This window comes from Ursus arctos, unplaced genomic scaffold, assembly GCF_023065955.2.
Source record: "Ursus arctos isolate Adak ecotype North America unplaced genomic scaffold, UrsArc2.0 scaffold_29, whole genome shotgun sequence".
NCBI classification, from domain to species: Eukaryota; Metazoa; Chordata; class Mammalia; order Carnivora; family Ursidae; genus Ursus; species Ursus arctos.
The window spans coordinates 35,295,664-35,317,458 of record NW_026622974.1 but is presented as its reverse complement, the minus strand read 5'-3'; the positions used below and the strand labels follow the sequence as shown (position 1 = coordinate 35,317,458).

General features: G+C 38.6%; 1 protein-coding gene across 8 annotated transcripts in view; it reads right to left on the bottom strand.

Annotated features, from left to right (window-relative positions):
* Window positions 1–21,795, bottom strand: part of DOP1A (DOP1 leucine zipper like protein A) — a 104,265-nt gene that overhangs the window by 10,269 nt on the left and 72,201 nt on the right. For 5 of the 8 annotated variants that reach the window (XM_026506994.4, XM_044387090.3, XM_048219564.2 and 2 more), the window contains 15 exons: window positions 20,379–20,479; window positions 18,810–19,069; window positions 15,097–17,086; window positions 13,970–14,081; window positions 13,675–13,857; window positions 12,027–12,152; window positions 8,570–8,704; window positions 6,841–6,896; window positions 5,622–5,726; window positions 3,109–3,175; window positions 2,799–2,943; window positions 2,547–2,626; window positions 1,561–1,670; window positions 1,157–1,306; window positions 960–1,021 (listed from right to left, as the gene is read on the bottom strand). In XM_026506994.4, the coding sequence (XP_026362779.2) occupies window positions 960–1,021; window positions 1,157–1,306; window positions 1,561–1,670; window positions 2,547–2,626; window positions 2,799–2,943; window positions 3,109–3,175; window positions 5,622–5,726; window positions 6,841–6,896; window positions 8,570–8,704; window positions 12,027–12,152; window positions 13,675–13,857; window positions 13,970–14,081; window positions 15,097–17,086; window positions 18,810–19,069; window positions 20,379–20,479 (3,682 nt within the window). Of the gene's footprint in view, window positions 1–959; window positions 1,022–1,156; window positions 1,307–1,560; window positions 1,671–2,546; window positions 2,627–2,798; window positions 2,944–3,108; window positions 3,176–5,621; window positions 5,727–6,840; window positions 6,897–8,569; window positions 8,705–12,026; window positions 12,153–13,674; window positions 13,858–13,969; window positions 14,115–15,096; window positions 17,087–18,809; window positions 19,070–20,378; window positions 20,480–21,795 lie in introns of all 8 variants that reach the window. The other 3 variants (XM_044387087.3, XM_048219563.2, XM_048219562.2) reach the window with 1 other exon arrangement.

The window sequence follows — 21,795 nt, the reverse complement described above, 5'->3', positions numbered from 1 at the left end:
AAGACCAGGGGCAAGCTGTGTGAATGTGGAGAGAGAGGAAGACTTAGAAAATTCAGAACACCGACCGTGCCATTTTATAAAACCCACATTTCATGCCATCTGCCTAATGCCTCATTGCTTTAAAAATAGTCTCTGGGGGCGCCTGGGTGGCACAGCGGTTAAGCGTCTGCCTTCGGCTCAGGGCGTGATCCCGGCGTTCTGGGATCGAGCCCCACATCAGGCTCCTCCGCTATGAGCCTGCTTCTTCCTCTCCCACTCCCCCTGCTTGTGTTCCCTCTCTCGCTGGCTGTCTCCATCTCTGTTAAATAAATAAATAAAAAATCTTAAAAAAAAAAAAAATAGTCTCTGGCCTGGCCTTTGTAATTGTTGTCCCCTATGCATGGACTACTTTGTCCGTAGGCTTCCCGGAGCTGGCTTTAGTTTCACCTCACCTGTGAGCTCTTCAGTGCTACTTAAAATCTATCGTATTGCCCTACTTCCTTCACAACTACCGACTCCCTGAAAAAAATCTTATTTATGATTAAGGTTAGCATAATGGCCTGGCCCATTTTTGTCTTCTAATAAATATTTGTGGAACAGATGAATTTGAACCTTAGAACAACCCTGTGATGATCAGAGGAGAATATGCTGCCCCTTTTCCGGATGGGAAGCTGCGGCTTGTGTTCAAGAACTTACATGAAATCATCAGACTCATGCAGCTGTCCTGCAATTTAAGGTCATTAGTTAGTAACTGACTCTAGGATCTGGGATCCTGACCTGAGCCAAAGTCAGACACTTAACTGACTGAGCCACCAAGGCGTCCCGTCCTCTTTAAACTTTAACATTCCATCCCTATAGGATACCAAGTATAACTTTACAAAGAGCTAATTCAGTAGTTTCTAGAGAAGAACTAGGTAAACAATAAGAATGGGTCATGATCAGGAAATACACTGCTTAGGCTGTCATCCCATAATACTCACTCATCAAATCTCTAAATGTTGTTTTATCATGTGTCATCAGATTGTCCATAATTGCTCTCCAACTGAAAGAAACAAGGATTACGATACCTAGTTAAGATTTTGCTGTTATGTTAGAAACAGTGCCATATTTTGCAGGTTAGTCGCTGACTGCAGTGAGATGCGTTATCCCACTGAGTCAAAGCACGACGACGACTTACTGGTTAACACAAGAGGCATCCATCTGGAAGAAACTGGGATCCATGAAGAGGTCAAAGGCTTCCTTCTTCCAAGCTCTCCGTGTGTACTGGTACCCGCTAAGACTGCTCAGCAGCTGCACGCAGGCTCGGTAACTAGGGGCGTTGTGCGCACTAGGAGGAAGGAGAGCCAGAACCACTTTACCTATGTGGTCGAACTTGAATCACGTGATTCGTAAACGTTCACATTCACCTACGACGATGATATGAAATGAAGGCACCGTAACAGAAATAATGTTTTTTTTTTAAATCATTACAATTCAAAGCAAAAATAATGTCATTTTGTGGTAATTCCAAAAATGGCAATAAAGAAACACAATTTGTTTTTAATAGGCTTTGAATTAAGAAATCTACTTTAATAATAGTACCTGTGATTTCGGAGGTAGGGCACAACATAATGCATAATATTTACAAGTAAAGGAATAACCCGTTCCTTTTCATCACTATAGAAAACCATATCCAAGAGATGAGCCAAAACCTAAAAAACATAAGAAATGAAATATAATCTAGCCGCTCAAACTGACAGCATTTGGAGGTGGGTTTCAGTCTCTCTGTAAGAATACTTAAAATTACTTAAAATTGGAAAAATCTAAAATCAGATCTCACTAAGCCATTTTTATATGAATGGTTTCTGCCACTATTTGTTATTTTTGCCCACTATAAATATAGGAGTATGAGCCAATGTTTACTATTTCTAACTGAGACAGGGAACTACAGGAAGAGAGAGATCAAGAACCTTCTAATGTGACAGTGAGTAAACAGTGAATTGAAGATTAGACACTCAGTATTCTCTTTCTCTGACTTGGTTAAAGGAGGGCTTGAAAGAAACTAACCAAATGAACCGAGCTGTTTAAGTCCCAACTCTATCAAGTAATAGCCCTTTGGCCTTAGTCGTATTGCTCTCATCTTTGTGAGGCTTGGTATCCACAGCTGAAAGGGGAAACGAAAGGGACCTACAAGGCTATGTAACAGGATATAAAAGAGAGCACGTCAGAGGATAGCTCCAACAATATTGGGTAACTGTAGCGTATTTCAGAGCGGCAAGCACCACACCACCTCCAACCCTCCTGACCACACTGTGACACAAAAAGCACTTCTCTTTTTAAAAATCATACTTAAAAAATCATATTTAAAAAACAGTACACGGGGAAGGAAGCAATATGTAAAGCTATCAATAGTATTTAACAAACTAAATAGTCTGAATACGAAGTCCAAACCTCATTTATTCTATACAGTGATCTCTGAAGTACAAAATGGTTTTTCAAATTAAAAACTCCTCTGTAAGAATTACCTGCTAATACTGAATCGTGACACTGTTTACTTGGAAGTTCATGTGAAAAAACTTGATATTTACCTCAGAAAGTAATGTCAATGCATGGACACTATATACAGAAGGAGTTATGTTTGAGGTTTCCATTGCAGGTGATAACATATCTAAATAAGAGAAAGACAGGTAAAGATACAGTTAGGCCTTTTCCCAGTGAAAAAAAGCTACCTGCTAACATGAGAAAAGCGATGATTTTTACGGTGCTTACAGTGCTAGTTGCAACGATTTCATAGTAAACAGGTACCTACAAATATAAACCTCAAGGTTTGAGATCAATACCTTCAACATCAGATTCCAAATTGGTTCCATCCACCATTATTTTGGGAGAAGGCTTAACTTCAAGATTTCGTCGCAGCCATGTTGTCTGTTCCAAAGAAGAACCAGCAATGGCACCAATTGCATCCACTATTTTATGAGTCACATCCTAAAGAAACAAGGAAAAAACCACTCTACATATACGTGTGCATACACAAACACGCAGACATACGTGTGCGTAAATTCACAGATGAGCTCATTTGACCTTATCTCTGTGGAGTTGAGGGCACTGAGACAGAGTTTTGGCAAGAGCTCGCAGTTCAGAACGCCTTACCTGAAGATCTCTTTGGTCTTTTTTATTTTCCAAACTAGGGTTTTTCATAATAAACTCATTCAGAACCCTAAAAAAGCCAAAGAGAAAAACAAAACAAAACAGGAAATATCAGTGTAACAGAAATGATGCTGATTTCTCCGAGGGACCAAGTGGCTTTGTGGCCTGCGCTTCCGCTTTATGTGTTTAACGAATGTGAGCATCCTAGGACTCTGCTGACAGGAATAAACATACGCACAAGGATGTTCATGACATTACTCGTAAACGCACCGAACTGGAGAGAACCCCGAAGTCCACCAACAGAAGAGAATTTGTAGCATATTCAGTACCGTGAAATACCGAATAGCGATGAAACTTAATGAATTACAGCTACATGAAATTACATGGATTAATCTTATAAACACGTTGTGTGAAAGCAGCAGACACAAAATAAAGTATTTAAATATACCTAGAGTTTAAAAAAAGGGGGAAAATTTATCGGCAATGTTAGAAGCCAGAATAATGGTTATCTTTGGGGAAAAGGGACAGTAACTGGGAGGGGACCCGAGGAGACACACGGTGTTTTATTTCTCAATTTAGACTTGGTTATATAGTTGACGTGTTCACTCTAATAACTTGTGGAGTAGTGTATTACTTATTTGTATATTTTTCTGTTTATGTTTTATATATCGACAAAAAAGTAAAACAAAAACAAAACCAAACAAACTTCAAAACACCCAGCGATTTTAAATTGTAACAGAAATGGCTTCTTACCCTGTGTGTATATATCAAAAATACTTCATGAATGAAAAAAAATTGCAACTTCTATTGTTTGCTAAAATTCCACTCAATATTTACTCTGACATTTATCTTTTATTAAGATAAATTATATGCATAGTTATTTCCAAACTAACATGTGAGGTTATTCATATCAATTTCTATTTTGTAATTAGGAATTTTAGAACACCAGTGGAACGGTTGGTAATACACAAACGCACAACCAGAAATTTAAAACGGGAATTAAGTTTCTAGTCTAACTGAAATGCCCAACTTTTTACTCAAACAATCTGTGTATACACACTGGAGAAGGAGGTAGGATCCATTATTTTCTGAGAAATGAGAAAGGAAGAAAAGGCAGGTGAGGAGAAAGTCTCCTATGGGGAAGCTACGGGTCACAATAAATAGCTTTAATTTGTAATGAAATTAGGCAGTGGGGTTATTTGCTGATAACTCAAAGAACTGTACATATATTCCCTCTTTGAGCCTTAAAACAACTTAGGTAAGTAGGGCAGGTGCCCTGTTTTTTTTTTGCTTGACAGACAGGAAAATAGCCTTGCAGAGATTTACTGAGGTACTGAAGGTCACAGGGATGAGGACTGGAACCAGAGAGGAGAAAAGAAGAATTAGAAATCTTCATGAGTACATTGATTTCCACAATTTACATTTATCTTCTCAATCACTAAAACTCATACGCACCAGTTATTTTAACTTTTGACCCAAGAATTGCAGACATTGAGTCTACTGTTCTTTTCAATGCATCGTCAATGTCTAAAACTCCTTCAGCTTTTTGATTTAGATAATTTTCAAAGCAGACAGTGTGAGGGACTGGGGATCATCATATCTCTGACATTCTGGCGCAGAGTCTCTGGCTCACTTTGGCTGGGCTGGGACCTCAGTCTACTCAGCCACCTCAGCCTGACCTGCTCTCACCAAGCTCTCACCATGGCTCCTCTACCTCCTTTCTGCATCCTAGCGCAAGACTACATTCCTGCATTTACCAGAAAACGTGAGGCCATATCACTGAAGAATGCTCACCTTCCTTCTTCACTTCAAAATTTTCTGGTTGCCAAACCAGAATTGCTAGTTCCCATAAGGAAAATAAGGGTCGAAGCTAAGTCTGTATATAGAATCACGTATCTACACATATAAAATCCCCATCGGAACTACAGAGGTCAGCCAAAAGGTCAAAGTTCTTTGGACTTGGTTGGATTTACATCCATTCAACATAAGAACGTGTTACGGTCACTGTGGCTGGCTATTACAGACCTCACTGGACTGAGGTAACGTAAACAAGGGTGGGGAAGAGTTTACTCTATTTTCTTTCCATCCCCCCTATATCTTAAGCAGTCTGTTTTCAAACTTTAGGTGTACTCACTCCAATCACTTGGGGATCTTGCCAGAAAGTAGATTCTAATTGGGGTGGTCTGGGGTGAAGCCTGTCTATGTTCAGGGCCCTGAACTCAAACGACTATCCTAGATCAAGTTCCCCATCAGCCATCCTACTCATCCCTACAGTAACTACTACTGCAAGTTTTATGTTAGTACATTTACATTTTGTATAAACACGCATTGTTTCCTCCCCACGCCCTCCACCCCTTTTGTTCAGGCCTCATACCATACGTCCAGTTCTGTACCTTGAGAATTCCATGAGAAGAGAGAGAGATCGCGTGGTCACCCAAAACATCGGTTACTCAGCAATTAGGACAGTGAACATTATCCCGTTCTTCAAAATAATATTTTTAAGTGAAATTGCTTACCCAAGTATAAGAAACTGCCCTGGGGCTGGAAGACTCAGTTGTATAGAGTCTTTCAGAAGTATCAGCAGTGATGCCCAGCTATCCACTAAATTGGGCACTGGAATTCTGCAAGATAAACATAGTTGTATATATATAGAGAGAGGCACAGTGAACTTTAATTTCACTTATATTTTCCCACAGCCTTTAACACATTTTCCTACTAGTTTCTCTGAAACATTCCCTAAATTTGTATAGACGACGATAGGACAAAATTCCTAAAAGCTCTATGTTTTCTATTAATATTATATAAAAAGAAACCCAACACATTTAAAATATCTAGTGTGACTTACTAGTATAGAAATTTTGTTAGAGAAATCCTAGTTTTTAATCACGTGGACTCTCAGGAGTAAAATACAATTGCAGTAAGTCTCAGTGTAATTACTGACACCATAGTCACTGTTCTCTCCACTTATATTAGCTCTTTCTTCTTCACCTATAAGTCTTTATCTCATCGAAGGGGGAGTTATCAGTCTGTCCTAACACTGATCTCACGTCTAGAGAAATTAAGATTATCTGTTTCCATCTGCCTTAACCCTTAACACCTCTATGTATCTAAGTTCAGACTTTAGGTAGTCCTTGCTCTAAATCACAATCAGTTTAATATACTATCTAAACTAACTTTACACATTTTAGTCACAGATCACAAACTGATGTCAAGTTTGGTGATTAAAATGCAACTGCCCTATAAGGGAAGATTAAGATTCAAGTCTTCAGTAAGAAGTTTATCAAAACTCAGGGGTCAGCTAAACACGAAACTGGAACACCAGAACAACTCGGTATTTTATCATCATTCCTAACCTTAAAAAAAAGTCAGATTAGATGGCCACATGTTCACCTATATCCAAATAATAATGGATTCCGTGGCAACAGGTGTGGTTTCCAGTTGGATTCAGCATTTCATTTATATTTAAATGATTTCCTTACAATTCATTGCTTCAGTATCCACCGAATCTTCAATGCACTTAGGTCTTTAGGTTTGCGGGATCCACATGGCTGGCTCATTAACATTCCCATTGACTTGTATAAATATATCCCTAGACAATGTTCCTAGCACTTGTTTTTTTTAGTTTTAAAAGGAAAAATCAGCAACTTCTTGAGAGGATTCAGGTGCTTTTCTCCTCTAATCCCTACTTTTCACATTGCTAATGCGGTAAGCAGACGTCCGTGTCAGTTATCTTACCTTTGAATGTAAGCATAGAAAAACTGCAGCATGCAGACTTCCAAAGAAAGATGTTTCTATAAACAAAAGAAATCAATTTTACAGTGAAGAAAAATGCTGCCTTTGCTTTTTATTGTTGCAACTATTCTGTACTTTACTGCCAATTTTTAATATAAAACATTAAAATAAAACAAAAACAGTTTGTCATAAAAAATAAAGCCACGCAAACTTTCATTTAGTAGAAAACAACTTAACCTGAGAGCTGTTTAAAAAATTGAAAATGGAAAGAAGAAATCAAAAGGTTCTCAATCTCCACCCATAACATGTCCAAGTTGATACTCCAGCCATTACTTTTAAATGTCCATCTACTCCGTAAGCATCGACATCGGTTTTCTTTAATCAGCTTATACTTGCTTGGTGCTAGCAGACTTCGGTTGAAGATTTTTATGAAATTTGAATTTAAATCTATTTTACTACAAGTTTCTGCTAAATTAGTGTAGTTTGTTCAAATCTGAGACCAACTCCTAATAGCCTCCTAACGTAGTCTTTAACCAGAGATAGTGCCAAGTGTAACATATAATAAAAAAGAAATCACCTGCCGTTAGGATACTGATGTCCACTGACATTTATGAGTTTGTTCCTTTTTAGTACCAACTACTCCCTTGAAGGATCCCCTTTATCACACAAAGAAAAATTCAGTATCTAATGGATTCAGAACTTAGACTTAGAGCAAGGAGGCAGCCATTGGAGGGTTGGTGGTGGAATTTGCTCTTGTTTTCATATCCTTCATTCTTAGTCCAATGTCCGGCACAAGCAGATGTTCAAAATATTAATGCTGAACTGAGTTTTCACATGCAAATTTGAAGTCCTATCGCAAATGCCCCGGGGTGATGTTAGAATAGTAAGCAAATTATTAAGAAGTTAATATGGATATTAGCTATTCACACATGCAAGTACGCTCTTCCCACTGGCAATTCAAGAAAAAGATAAAATTTTAAAAAATAAACATTTTCAGATATGTGTAACAATTCCTTATCATAACATATATCATAACATAAATCATAACATATCCTTATGATTACGTTTATTTTGACTTGGCTTAAAGTCTAATGTTCGCAGGTTGTAAATATTTTCTCAAAAAATATGATCTCTTAGTATTGCTGGAACAAAGATCAGAAAAAAGTGGAGAAGTCCTTAATTTCATTCATTTGCAGACTTTTTTATCTGCCTAATTAGAGACAGTGCGCTGTGAGTGCAGACTATAGTATTCGTTCTCTATAGCCCTTGCAAAGTGCGGGTTTGTACATAGTCAAGAAATGACACCGACTAGAACTAAGGTTACAGCAAAATGTTAGACATTCATTCCAAAGAGAAAGCAATAAAGAAGCTGTAAAAAAAAAATAATAATAAGGCAACAATTGAGGTCAGCCGACCTTGGGCTCGGGCTTGTGTGTTCTTCCTTTAAATGACCAGAAAAACCTCCCCTAAGAATTCCGTCATACAAGTCTTAACTGCCTTAGACGTTCACGAAAGAGATCTGAGCAGTGAACGGCTCTTCACCAGCTACAGCAATGATCACAACAGCAGTCACTGCAGATACTGATAAATGTCCCGATTAGAGTGGAGTGAGGCCAACATGCCTTCCTCTCTGCGATCTGTAAAAGAACATTACTGTACAAAAAATTCCGTACCTACCAGCATCATTTCTGAAATAGAACTGTCAATAAATGCAAAGAAAAGCTCTTCTTACCTTGTCCTTGGCTATGGCTGGGGGCTGCTTTAAAACTTCTTTCACGGTCTGCATAACGGTTTCTGCTCTCATGACACTGATGGAGCGAACCAGTTCTACTAGTAAAAGCTGTTCTTCACTGGCTGCAGGAATGACCTGGATAAACACATCATTGTATTTCTGTATGTAGGTGGGTATGGAAGTCTTTTAAGAGAAGTCACAGAATTAAGAGAATATTTCATGGGTTCTTTATAATATAAAGGACTTTGCAAGTCTCTTCATGACTTTAGGTAAAATATATATATTTTTATCAATACAATGTGTATACATCATTTCGAAAAATCAAATAGGACAGTAAGGCTTACGAGAAAAGACAGCAGTGTCCTATCCTATATCTCACATTCCCAAAGCAACCCTGCCCAACTCTTAGCTATTTTCTATTATTTTAGTAATACACACAGCTATTTTTTCCTATTTCATGATTTTTTTTTCAATTTCCTACTGACTTCCTACTTCAGAAGACAAAAATTTAGCTCCCTTACACTTTTCTCCCTATCCTCCTGACACAGTTATGTCATAATTTTACTTAAAATATCCAATATTCGTATAACTATTTAGGTTGTATTGTATATTATACTGTCATTACATTTCTTTCACTTTTTGTTTTTCCAGTTAATAAACAGCTCTATTTTTGTTTTTTTCCATCTCTATCACAAATTCATCCCCAAATACTCCAATTATAAACCTCTTATTACATATTCAAATATATTAGGTAATTGATCTTCTACCTTTTGTCCTGTCCTTTTTTTTTTTTTTTTTCTTTTCTTTTCTCTTGAGACATCTTTAAGAGGTCTTTCTGTTCTACCGTGGGTTGGTAATCCCTATGCTTGCTACAAAGGAACATCTTGATATCTCTTCTGTGACCAACAGCATAGAGATTCCTGTTCCTTGTCTTCTGTGTCCAAACCCCTAATGCTTGGATCCCGTGTCTTCTTCCTTCTTGGGTTTTCCTCCTCTAATGGAGATGCATCTTCCAGTAGCTGAGAAAGGGTGAACTGATGGCAATGCCTTTTTAAAAAATAGATATTACACGGTTCAAAAATGCCTTGAGCGGCAGTTTGACTGGACTCAGCATTCTAAGTTGAAACTAATTTTCCCATCACAATTTCCAGTGCTGCTCTTGATAAGTCTTATTGTTATTCCACTGAATAGGAATAGTATTTTCTCTTAAGAAGTTTTTCAGATCTTTGATCTCCAGCATTCTGAAATTGTATGCTGATTTTTGTATAGATCTCTTTTCACGGTGTCTGTGGAAACTCATTTCCTTCATTTCTGGAGAATTTTCTTGTACTATTTCGTTAGCATTGTTTTCCCTTCATTTCTTCTGTATTTCTGCAATAAAGATATTGACCCTCCAGCATCACTCTCCTAATTTTCTGATCTCCTTTCCCATACTTCCCATATTTCTAAGTTTATATTTTATTTCTGGTATTTATCCGCTTTCTCTTCCAACACTTGTACTGATTTTGTTTTGTCTGCTATAAAAAAATTTTATATCCAAGAAAATTTTAATTTTTGCAAAGGTCTTTCTTACAATCTTCTTATATAATGAATGCAATATAGCTTCAACTCTTGGAAAGGCTTCACTATTATTACTTACATGTTATTCTGTTACCTGCATTGTTTCTTTTAACTGTATCTAGTTGTTTTGGTCTCTATCAATAGTAGAGGCTTTCTTCATGTGGCTGGTAATCCTTGGCTCTTTAGTCATATTTAAATGTGAGGAATAATGATATAGCTAATATTTACAGAGTGCTTATTAAGTGCCAGGCGTTGCTCTAAGTGTCACACCTACATATTCTTCCAATTCTCACAACCCCATGAAGTAGTATTTCTACCCCAGGGTCATACAGTTAGTCAGTAAAATAAGGATTTGAAACCCAGGGATCTGGTTTCAAAGCCTGCGCTCTTAACAACTCTGCTATTATTGCCTTTGAAAAATAAATTAAGAAGTGATGAGAAGTCAAGCATTTGTGTCTAAGACTGATGGGTAGGGAGGCCTCCCTGTGTGGTGACTGCAGCCCAGTTTTTGTTAGTAGCCTCAAAGACTTAAGTAGCTAAAGGTCTTTTTTCTTGATCAGGTCATTTGCCCAGAAGGGAATCCTCAAAATTCCTACCTAAAGGCCATCTTTGCTTCCTGCTACCTCACTGGGGTGAGGCTAATGCCCATTTCTCAGTATTTAAACTTTTTGCGAATGCTCCTGTTTTCATCATGAAGTCTATTGTCTACCCGGATTCAGAGCCTTTCTTGACCAACTCTTTACACAGCAAACCTGACTTCAGCCTCCTGCTCGGGTAGCTTAAGAGTGGGTGGTTGCCTGAGCTGGAGAAAGGGATCTAGAACTGCTCCTTATATAAATATCCAATCAGTCCTCCTGATTTCGGCCCCACCCCAACCCTTTGCCTTTAGAGGTACCTGACACTTGGGACCCCCCGAGACCATCTGTAGTTTTACAGTGGCAACTGCTTCCTTTCTTGCGGCAATTTAGTTCTCAACTTTCTCTGTTAAATTAGTTACCACACAGACCTGTGGGTTTTTTTTCCATCTTGCAAAATTCTGCTGACACGTCTTATTTGTCTGTGGTCAACTCTCTCAATTTTTTGTCCTTGTGGGTTTATGCCTTTTTAAATTCTTTTATTCTCAATTTTGAAGGAAGAACAGAGAAAAATGCATGTGTTCGATAGGCCTTGTTAAACCACAGGTCCTTGACTGATCTTAAATAGTGCAGGATTTCACTTCTGTCTAATGCAGTATCTGCTACTGAATCCTCCCATGCAAAAAAAGGGCATAAGTAGGCATGTTTACTTATTTTTATTCCTTTTGAAACGTCAACAAATATGTAATGTGAAATCAGCACAAAAATTAACAGATCAGAAACCTTTCAATAGACAAATCCTCTATCTTATGTGAATGTTAATTATTTAATAGCCTTAGTATTCTAATGAGTCACTATTTAGTTCCAATATAAAACATTTTTGAGCTTTTGAACTCACAAAGCAGCAAAAATTTCACATATACTATCCAGCTAAGCCAATATATGGATTACATTTAGAAACTAACACTTAAGCTATCATGTCTTAATGAAAATCTAGTCAAGATGAAAACTCTCCATATCCTTGCTTTGTACCCCGAATGACTAACATTTAAAAAATATACTGTACCATGTTAACTTTTCTATTTCAAATATAGTTAATATCATACTAATTTCTTTTTTTGCATAAGTTGATGTTTTTTTATACTTATTTAAGACATTTGGGCAATAAATACATCATTTTAAGCCTGTAGAAAAACTGCTGCTTTTCTATTCCCCATTCCACTCCAGCCCCACTGAAACTAATGCAGAGCTGAAAATTCGCATGTACTCACCAAATGCTTATCAAATGAAACAACAAAAGTACCAAATGGTTAAACACACACCTTGGTCCTCGTGGTGGTTTTGTTCTGTCTTCTTTCATTCCACACAAAGGCAATAGCAGCCATGAAGTGAACACCATGATTCATTGAAATGGGGCCCAATAATTCAAGGATCTGCTGTCTCAAGTTCTAAAACAATTTAAATAAACCACAAGTGAATTAAAAATTATGAAACATTAATAGACTGCACTTTTAGTTTTTTGTTTTTTTGAAAATACTATATAGTGCTTTCATGTTTTGTCACCTAAATAACAGTAGAGAAATTTTAATAGTGTTAAGGGAGGCAATCATGGTTATTTTAACTGGGAAAGAAAAAAAAAACAACAAAACCCTATAAAATGATAACTGCCAATCAGTCAAATGCAAGAGTCTATATGACATAATAAAAAAACACTATATATGAAGTCCATTTACATTAGTAGATTCCTTTAAAAAGGAAAGGGGGTGTTTCATATTTAAGTGAAATTATACTACGAAAAAGCATAGTTTAATCTAAACATAAATACTTAAGTAAAATTTTAAAATAGTTTCCACTCTTTCTCTTCCCCCAATTTCAGTTGTGTTCTCCTTACTCCCAGATCTAGGGGGTCAGGCCCAACAGTAATATTAGGTAACTGAGGGATATCAATTCAACAACTTGACATTGCATAACATGCTTCAAAAAGAATTTTCCTCTAAGTATAAAGTAGAAAATTTGGAAAATGCAAGAGTGTAAGAAAAAAATTTAAACACTCAACCATTAATCATATTATGCCGAGATAATCACTATAAACACATTAATTTCTTTTTCTGCATATAATTTTTTGTAGAATTATAAGATTTATTCAGTTACGTAACGTCCTTCTTTCACTAAAGTTTTACACATTTTCCATACACTAAGATTTCTTCAAAACCACAATTATTAGTAGAGCTAAGTAATGTAACATTAAAAGTATAATTTATTTAACTATTTCCATATTTACTGTTTAGGATCTCTCTTTTTGCCCCTACATAAGGCGATAATGATATGTATGTATCTTTGCATAATTTTGATTACCTTAGAACTCATTACTAAATAGATTACGAGGTCACAGACTACACAACTTTTAAAGCTCTCTGTGCATACCGCTAAATTGTTTTCTAGGAGGGTTTTGCATATTAAAATGTCAGCTTAAGATGTCCTAAAGAAAAGGAATAAAATTATAATATGTATGAATGGACCTCAAAAACATTATGTCACATGAAAGAAGCCACATACAAAATACTAAATAACACATGATTTCATTTATTAAAAATGTCCAGAAAAAGCAAATGTATATGTAGAGAAAACAGATTAGTGGTTGATTAAAGTTAGTGAGGGGAAAAGGGAGTGACTGCAAATGGGCACCAGGAATTTTTGTAGTGATGGACATGTTCAAAGACTGTGGTGACAGTTTCACAACTCTGGAAATGTACTAGGAAAAAAGATCATTGTACTGTATATACTTAAAATGGGTGAATTCTGTGACAAGTCATTTCTCAATGGAACAGTTAAAATTATTTAAGAATTAATTACTCAATTCATGCAGCGTGCCATAAATACTACTCAAATTATTCACGAATTCTGAATACACTCTTTAGGAAAGTCCTTGAATAAACTCCTGAGCTCCACAGGAAATGTGAATTGTCTAACCTTTGTGGCTCCGAGATTAATTGTGGTAACAGATGCAGAGGCAGCAACAGTGATCTTCTCTGAAGAATCAGCCTGATGCAGAATGCTCCAAAGCAACGTCACGGAGGACATGATCATATGAAGGATCGAGAGGATTCCACTGCGGGCTTCAAACAAGTGTTTCTGGTCTACGTTGACCAAAAGCTTAAATCGGGGCGGGGGGGGGAGGGGACACATATCACTTACTGAGGTTGACAAATGGGTACTTATTAGACCTCGGTCTTTTCAAAGGAGTCGAATATTCACGCAGTCTTACCTGGTGATACTGAGTAGTAGGGTCCAACAAGCAGTAATGGATAATGGCTGTGATCCCTTCTAAAAGAGTAAGAATCATATCTGGTGGAATGATTGATGCCATCCACAGAGGCCTGAAATAAAATGCATTCATCTGAACACAAGTTCTGTTTAGAAAAAAAAAAAGTTCATGTTTTATCAATAGTAAATGTCCAGCAGGTGCTAGGCACATAGTAGGTGCTCAATAAATATTACAGGAATAAATGATTAAGAGCATACATTAGAAGCTCTTATATCCTAATCTCTAAAATAAGTGAGTTGTACTAGAGTTCTTTTTAGCTAAGGAATTCAATACAAAATAAATACAGCCAGTAAATTTCTAGCAACTATGTAACAGCAGGCGTATCAATATTAAACGATACAGACAGTTTTCTCATATTTTACATGTAGTAGTGAAGGATATACAGGAGATAAACCGGACACTAGTCTATTAAACATTTGCCTAATTTCTGACAGACTAATTGAACATGGGGATAGAGATGGAATTCACCACTAAACTATGAAAATCAGAAACAAGAAATAAAATCAGATGGGAAAACAATTATTTTTAATTTAAAATTTTTAAAAATTTATTTGACAGGGAGAGAGCACAAGCAGGGGGTGCGGCAGGCAGAGGGAGAGGGCGAAGCAGGCTCCCCGTTAAGCAGGGAGCCTGACACAGGGTTCGATCCCAGGAGCCCGGGATCATGACCCAAGCTGAAGGCAGATGCTTAATCGACTGAGCCATCCACGTGCCCCTTAAAATTAAGTTTAGTGTGACACTGATTTCCACTTAGATAGCTGATCGGATAAGACTAGGGACACCCTTTGCTGGGCTTTGCATTACTTTCGCCAGCTCAGTCAAGAAGAACATCAAAATCAATTTCAAACAAGAAAAAAGGCCTGTTTAAATACTCCTCTCTTTCATTCTTGAATTCTTTTACTGATACTCTTTCTCAAGCTGAATTGTGTCCTTTGCGAAAAATAACATACTATTTGTAACCTACTGATAACCACTAGTTTATTGACTCAAACTGTAACTGACTTTGTGGGTAATTATGTAGTCATGATGTGAAAAATGTCAATGATAAAGTTAAAAATCCACCTTACCTACTATCGGATAATCCTGTTTCGTATTTGTACTGCTGGATCAGATTATCTAAATTTCTGCAAAGCTGCAGCGTCACCGACACCACCACCCTCTGCAGAACTTTTCCCATGTACGGCAGAGTAGACGTGATTAAACCGATCCACTGCGGGTGCATCTTACAAGCACAGTGTTGATGCAAAGCTCGTATCACTGCACAGAGGAACATGCCCTGACACGTAATTGGCTGAGCATGCAGATACTGAAGAGAGGTCATGGGCTGATGGGGACTGATGTGCTCCAGGTCAGAGACGACAAAATCAAAACCTGTTTCGTTCTCTTCGGGGATAGTCATTACCCGGTGTTCTAGAACAATGAGCCTCTGAAGCACTTTAAGAAGCTGTGACTGGAGCGTGCTGCCATTGTCAAATTCATCCTCTGAGAAATTGATCAGGCTGTCTTCTGAGAAACCCTCTTCCACGGCAACCATATTCTTACCCGCCACTTTCTCACTGTGCCACTTCTGTGCGCTAAAGATAGACGACAGCAGGCAGTGGAGAATCACTCTCTGCACTTTGCACTTGGATAACATATCAGAGATAAAACTCGGGAAACCCTTTGCTGAGCTTTCTATGACTTTTGCCAGCTCAGTAAAGAGGAGCGTCAGAATCTCTATGCTCATCATCTGCATGTTTCGGTTGCCTACTAAGTCCTGTGCAGTGACCTTGACGTGAGTTGGGTAATGGCTACGCATGTAATACAAGCAGAGGGAAATAAGGATTTCTATGTACATAGAACTCCGGAAGTTATGATTTGAGTCTACTGGAATGTGACTATAAAAGTCTTTGCCCATAACAGAAATCCGGTGTCTGGCCAAGAGATTCTGAAGCAGAGACAACTGAGGGGTGTATGCGTTATTTACACTAGTGGTAGAAATGGCATTTACAAAAGTAACAGGGTTAGTTTTTAAGATGGCTTTGATGGCGGAGAAAGCATAGAGGGTCCTCGAGGAATCATACAACTGGAGATACAGAAGCACATGCTGGTACAGCGGATGGATGTTGAAGTTGGGAGATTTCCGGGACCCCGGAGAACCCATATCACTCTCAATTTCAGAAATTTCTCCCTCTCCGCAGCTGTACCAGTTCTCTAAATCCAGGCCATCACTGAAGAACACACTGGTTTGTTTGAGTTTTTCATTTGAAGTTTTTTTCTTGTCCTCATCCTTTTTTCTGGCAAGTTTTACTTTAGGTTTTGCTCCTGGCTGTTTACCGGACTCCTTAACAATGGTTTCTTTCTCGGAGACTTTTTCTGGTAATTTTTCTTTGAAGCTGAACTGGATGCTGCTGTGACTCCTCTGTCTAGACTTGGTCTCCCCGGAAGCGGCGGGAGAGTCCTGCGGAGGCTGTGTGGTTCCGGAAATACAAGGCGAGGAGCTGTTCCTGGAGATCCCGTTGGCCACGCACTCATGGCCCCCCTCGGCGGACACACACAGAAACGGAGAGCTGTCGTTACCCAGCAAAGCGCTCTGGCCCCGCCGAGCGGACGGCTCGTCTGCTGGGAGCGGCTCCTCGCCTGGGCCGGCGTCACCGTGCTGCGGGGGCATGGCTTCCAGTTCTAACTGGGGTGTGACCGACGCAGATTCTGCTTCAAGGCCACTTACAACTTTACAGATCAGGTCAAACACTACCCGCTGAACATCATCATCCGGGGAGCTCGCGCTGGGCAGCGGGGAATCTTCGTGGGCGTTCACATTTTCAGGATCGACTTCGTAGCTCACGTTGTCCCCCGCAGAGGACTGTGAGCAACCGGAGTCAGAACTCTGAAGCACTTCCATCTGCTGGTCTGGAAGATCAAAATCAGATACGACCATTGGAATCGTCTCACTGCTGGTACTCAGAAGGGAAAGTCTGTCGCTCAGCGGATTGACAGTGAGACTGAAGTTCTCTATTTCGTCCATGGTAAGCGGCTTCTCACCATTCCCTTTGGGTGCAATGAGTTGTACTTGGCTTACTGGCATTATGAGGACAGCAAAGAAGGAAAAATAGAAAACGTATTGAAATAATTGAAATGGCAGATTGAAGTCAAGATTTTTCATCGTTAGCTTCATCACCTTATACTTGCCTACTAAAATTATATTTTAATTTATTACTATTTTAGACCCTTTAAGTTAGAAAATTATGTAGAGGACTATTAACTAGAATTTAGTAAAGACAATTCAATAAGAGAAAGCCTATTAATTCAATTGAATTAAACAGAACAACACATTTAAAACAGATACAATATAAAAATTTGCCCTTATCCCCAAATAAGGTATCTTTTGTACTGCAGTTCAAAATTTTAGTTTTTTTCCCTCCCTGTGTGATACTTCCCTTTAGCTATGCTATTTCTAAGAATTCAAGTAGTCTGGTAGATCATACGTATATATGTATGTATGTATACGTATGTATACATACATACATACACACATATATATATATATGTAGTTCCTTGATTTCAGTAACGTTCAACATCTATGAATTACCTAGTAAGTAAGGCCCTAAACCTGGAGACAACGGCGGTGAGAGAGGAAAAGACATCACTGCCTTCTACAGAGTCTGAACTAGGTAGGGGTCACAAACACATGCATCCATTTCTGTACTTCCCGAGGGGCATACTAGGCTGACGGCAGTCTTTTAGAAAGAGCAGCAGGCCAGTTCCATATGAGTAGTACCGAGCAAACGCTATAAAACAGGGAAAGCATCATGACCCCACAGGTAAGGAGGCTGATGTCAAGACAAGGCGAGAATTCCGCAGACAGGCAGGAACCACAGCGGGTGAAACGCTAACACAAAGAAATTGGGGCACTAAGCAGGGTAGAGCACGCTCTGAGAAGACTCAGGGGATGCAGTGGAAAGGAAGGCAGAGAAGGGAAAGAAGCCGCCGTAGAAACACACTGAAGATCAAGTAGGTGCACACCGGCTCGGTGGCAACTTCGTCACTCAGCAGCCATGGGACTGTGGGGAAGCCACAGCCCCTCAGCAGCAGCTCCCTGCTCCGAGAAATGGCCTTTTTATTACTGACCCCACAGGGTTATTTGTCAAGATACAAATGCGATATGTGAGCATCTTTGGACTCTGAAGTATAATAAACTAACCTAATCTATGGGGCCATTATTACTGTATTAGAGATGGCATCACGTGACAGCGTGTCAAGTGTGGACTTCTAGGAATAATAGTGAATTTGTACCAGTCTGCCCGACACATGTGATAAAGAGATGCGATATGCCAGTCTGCCCGACACATGTGATAAAGAGATGACATCTGAGGTTCACAATGAAGCCTGGAAAGGTGGGCGCTACTATTCCCATTTCACAGAGAAAGAAAATGACTCATGAAATCCAAATGTGCACTACAAGCTTACTATACATTCCGGGTGAAGTACCTCCACAGCCTTGCAGGACCAAAATCGCCAGTTAAACTCCACAGGTATTTTCCTCAAAACTGAGGACTGTCTTTGCCCAGGGCTGTGTTGACTCCTCCCCTGAATCAACTGACAAGAGAGATCCCAGTCCTCTAAGGTACTGCCGAAGTACATTCTGACATGGCCCACAGGAGCACCGCCAGGGCATGCGGAGGGGAGAAAGTAAGCCCATGGAGAACACCTCACTGTTGCCCATCACCGCCGTGTTCACCTCTCACTTTATTTTTATAACTTAATTCTAAATAAAGCTGTTCCACTTCCATGGGATATTCACCATTGCTGCAGGCAAAATTCTGCATGAAATGCTTGTCACTCTCTTCTCCGGGATAATAGGGAGCCTTATTCCAATAGCGTTCTGCTTGTACACGCTGCACTGAAACCCTCTGAGTTTTGGGATGAAGCAGGAGCAGTAGCAATGGTTCTAAAACTCTTGCAATATCATGTCTTTGTAGCACTTGGTTCAGCCAGGCTTGTCCCACGGAGCTGGTAGAACCATCGAGGCTGTTCAGGCTATCTAACATGATGAACAGTGACCTATAATAAACACCAACAGTTAAAGAACAAAACACCTACCTGAATTGTAGCACTCTAGTTTTATTAAATCAATATTATAAGTTTTGTTATTTTGTATTAACTTTTTTAAAAGTAGTCCTACTTCAGGATAACTGCTGACCATAGCATTTTAATAATCTTAATTTCTATAGTCTCAGTAGATATGAAAAAGGAGAAAATCATCTGCTTTTTTAAAATTTCACAAGCATATATTACTTTCATGAGATAAATTAACTAAAGAATAGGGAGGAAAAAAAACCCCTTAGTCTTGTTTCAGCACCATATTCCTGTTCATGTCACCAAATACGGAACTCCCTGCAAGTCAGCACTGCTCCTATGTTCTTCTGCAGCCAATCTCTTTAGAGTCAAACCTATGAGCTTAATTCAAGGACAGACCTGTGAAAGGTATAGAGGTGTGGTTTGGAATCAGAAAACCCAAGATTCAAATGTGGGCCATCCACTCGACCTCATGTGTGGTTTTGGGCAAGCGACTTAATTTCTCTGGTCCTTCAGTGCCTCATTTGTGTAATGAGAAAAGGCAGGCATCAGATGAGAGACGGTATTTGTAAAGTACCTAGGCCAAGGGCCTAGTTCGTTGTACTGGTTCAATAGCAGATAATTTAAAAACGATGCTGCTGCTGAAAAGGTGATGTCCAGCAGAGCACACACCTGGTCCTGAGCTGGGGCTATAAGCATAGTCAGATCGTGGGCCGCCTCTAGGAGAGCTGCGGGTGAGACTGCTATTATCCTGCCAACATCCGAACCACCGTCTAACAGCATCTCCTTGGAAGTTAGTGCAAATCTCACATCTGGGGGATAAGTCTCTTAAGTGGTCTAGACAAGTAGCGAAACCACTCTCAGGCAGCTACCGGTTCTCTGAATCCACACAAGTGGTCCGTCAGTATTTTAGCTATAAATTTATTAGGTCCAGTTCGGGCAGAAGATTGAAAATAACTGTTGGAGAAAGTTACATAATCTACTGTTTAAATGAAACTTCACTGTGAATAGAGACTCAAAAAGGCTGTATTCACTGCTGTATCCCCGTTACCTAGAATGGTGCCTGGCACACAATAGGGTCTTGATGAATTGTCATCTAGTGAAAGAAAGGGGCTCTGAGTGCTTCAATGCCATGCATTTTAACATAGCTTAGATTAAAAAAATAATAATTTACAGGTTTTCTTTACAAAATCTGTAAACTGTTATTTTCTACCCCTGCCACACTAGCCAGAGGATTCAAGAAAAAAGACATTGAGATACGTGACTGTAAATCCGAATATCAAACGCAACCAACCTGTCAAAAGAACGTGCAAAAGATGATGACTTATTTATATGGAGATCCCTTGTGAGATGCCAAAGCACCGCGAACTTCGCATGCGCTTCCATCCTTATTTTCTGAGGAGGAAGATGGGAGATTAAATTGTTTTATTCTCCCTTGGAGACATTAAGGGATTTTAATAAACCAAAACAGCAATTTAAGAGGCAGTATTAGGTTCAATGTTCATGGTACTCAACACACAACAAACTATTTTTATGAAAGCAGAAATGTAAAACAGACTTAAACATATACAGAAATATTAAACCTGAAGGATCATCTCATGCTACCTCATAAATCATTAATATTTAGACTAGGTAACCAGTTTTCTAGATTACAGGGGATAGAAAGAATGATGCACATGCTACGATGTCTTCAGTACAGGAAGCACTTTCCCTCTTATTTTAATATAAATACTTAGTAGTCAAAATTTATTTCATTACACAATACAATTTACTTTTGCTCCCAGAAATTATATATTGGTCTCAAATGAATTTGTCATTACTTATAAAGCTGGTTTATTAGATTCAAAAATTTAAACAACTAAAAAATTATTTCCGTAAGAAATAATTACATCACTTTGAGATTATCTTGAAAACATTAAGCATTATGGTAGTAATGGTCAGAACAATGGAAAAATACATTATTCAGAAAGACCAGCATTTGGTGTTAGATAATGAACATGAATTAATATAAATCAGGTAGGAACTGTGACGTTATCAAGATCTTTATAGTCTTCCTCTAGCATATGTGGAATCCTTCAAGGAAAAGCCTCGCCAAATCAGGGACCGAAACTGTCTAAACAGCTTCTGATCAGTCAGAGGAGTGCTTTTTTTTCCTGAGGCCAAATAAATGCTTTTCCTATGAAGCCTGTATCTGTACATCGACCAATACAAACATGTTAAAAAAAAAAAAAAGTATTTTAATTTTTTTCATGGATGTAGAATACCTTTATTCAGAACTTAGTATTTCTTTAAAAATAAAACATTACACAAGTAAACAGGTATATAATTTGTCCTAGATTTATACTTAATGTAAACAAATGAAACTAAATGCAAGGCTTTATTAAACATTTTATTCCTAAACAATTTTCAAAGAATGTGCTAAAGTAGAAACAGAATTTTAATAGAATAAACTTTTTATTCCCCTCATTTATTCCTTCATTAGCCCCTTCCCTCCTTACTAAAAGCTTCATTTACTCAACACAATGCCTTTTTTCAAACTCACTAGCATTTAGAGTTGTTAAAAATTAGGGTGATGCACCTCTAAAAGCTGTTTGATAAAATCCTGGGTTGATGGTACACAGCAGGCACGAGAAGACCATACACTTCACTGAACTGCCCTGAAGAGGTCAACCAGAACAACAATTCCGGCTGCTTCTTAGGAGCACCCAGAA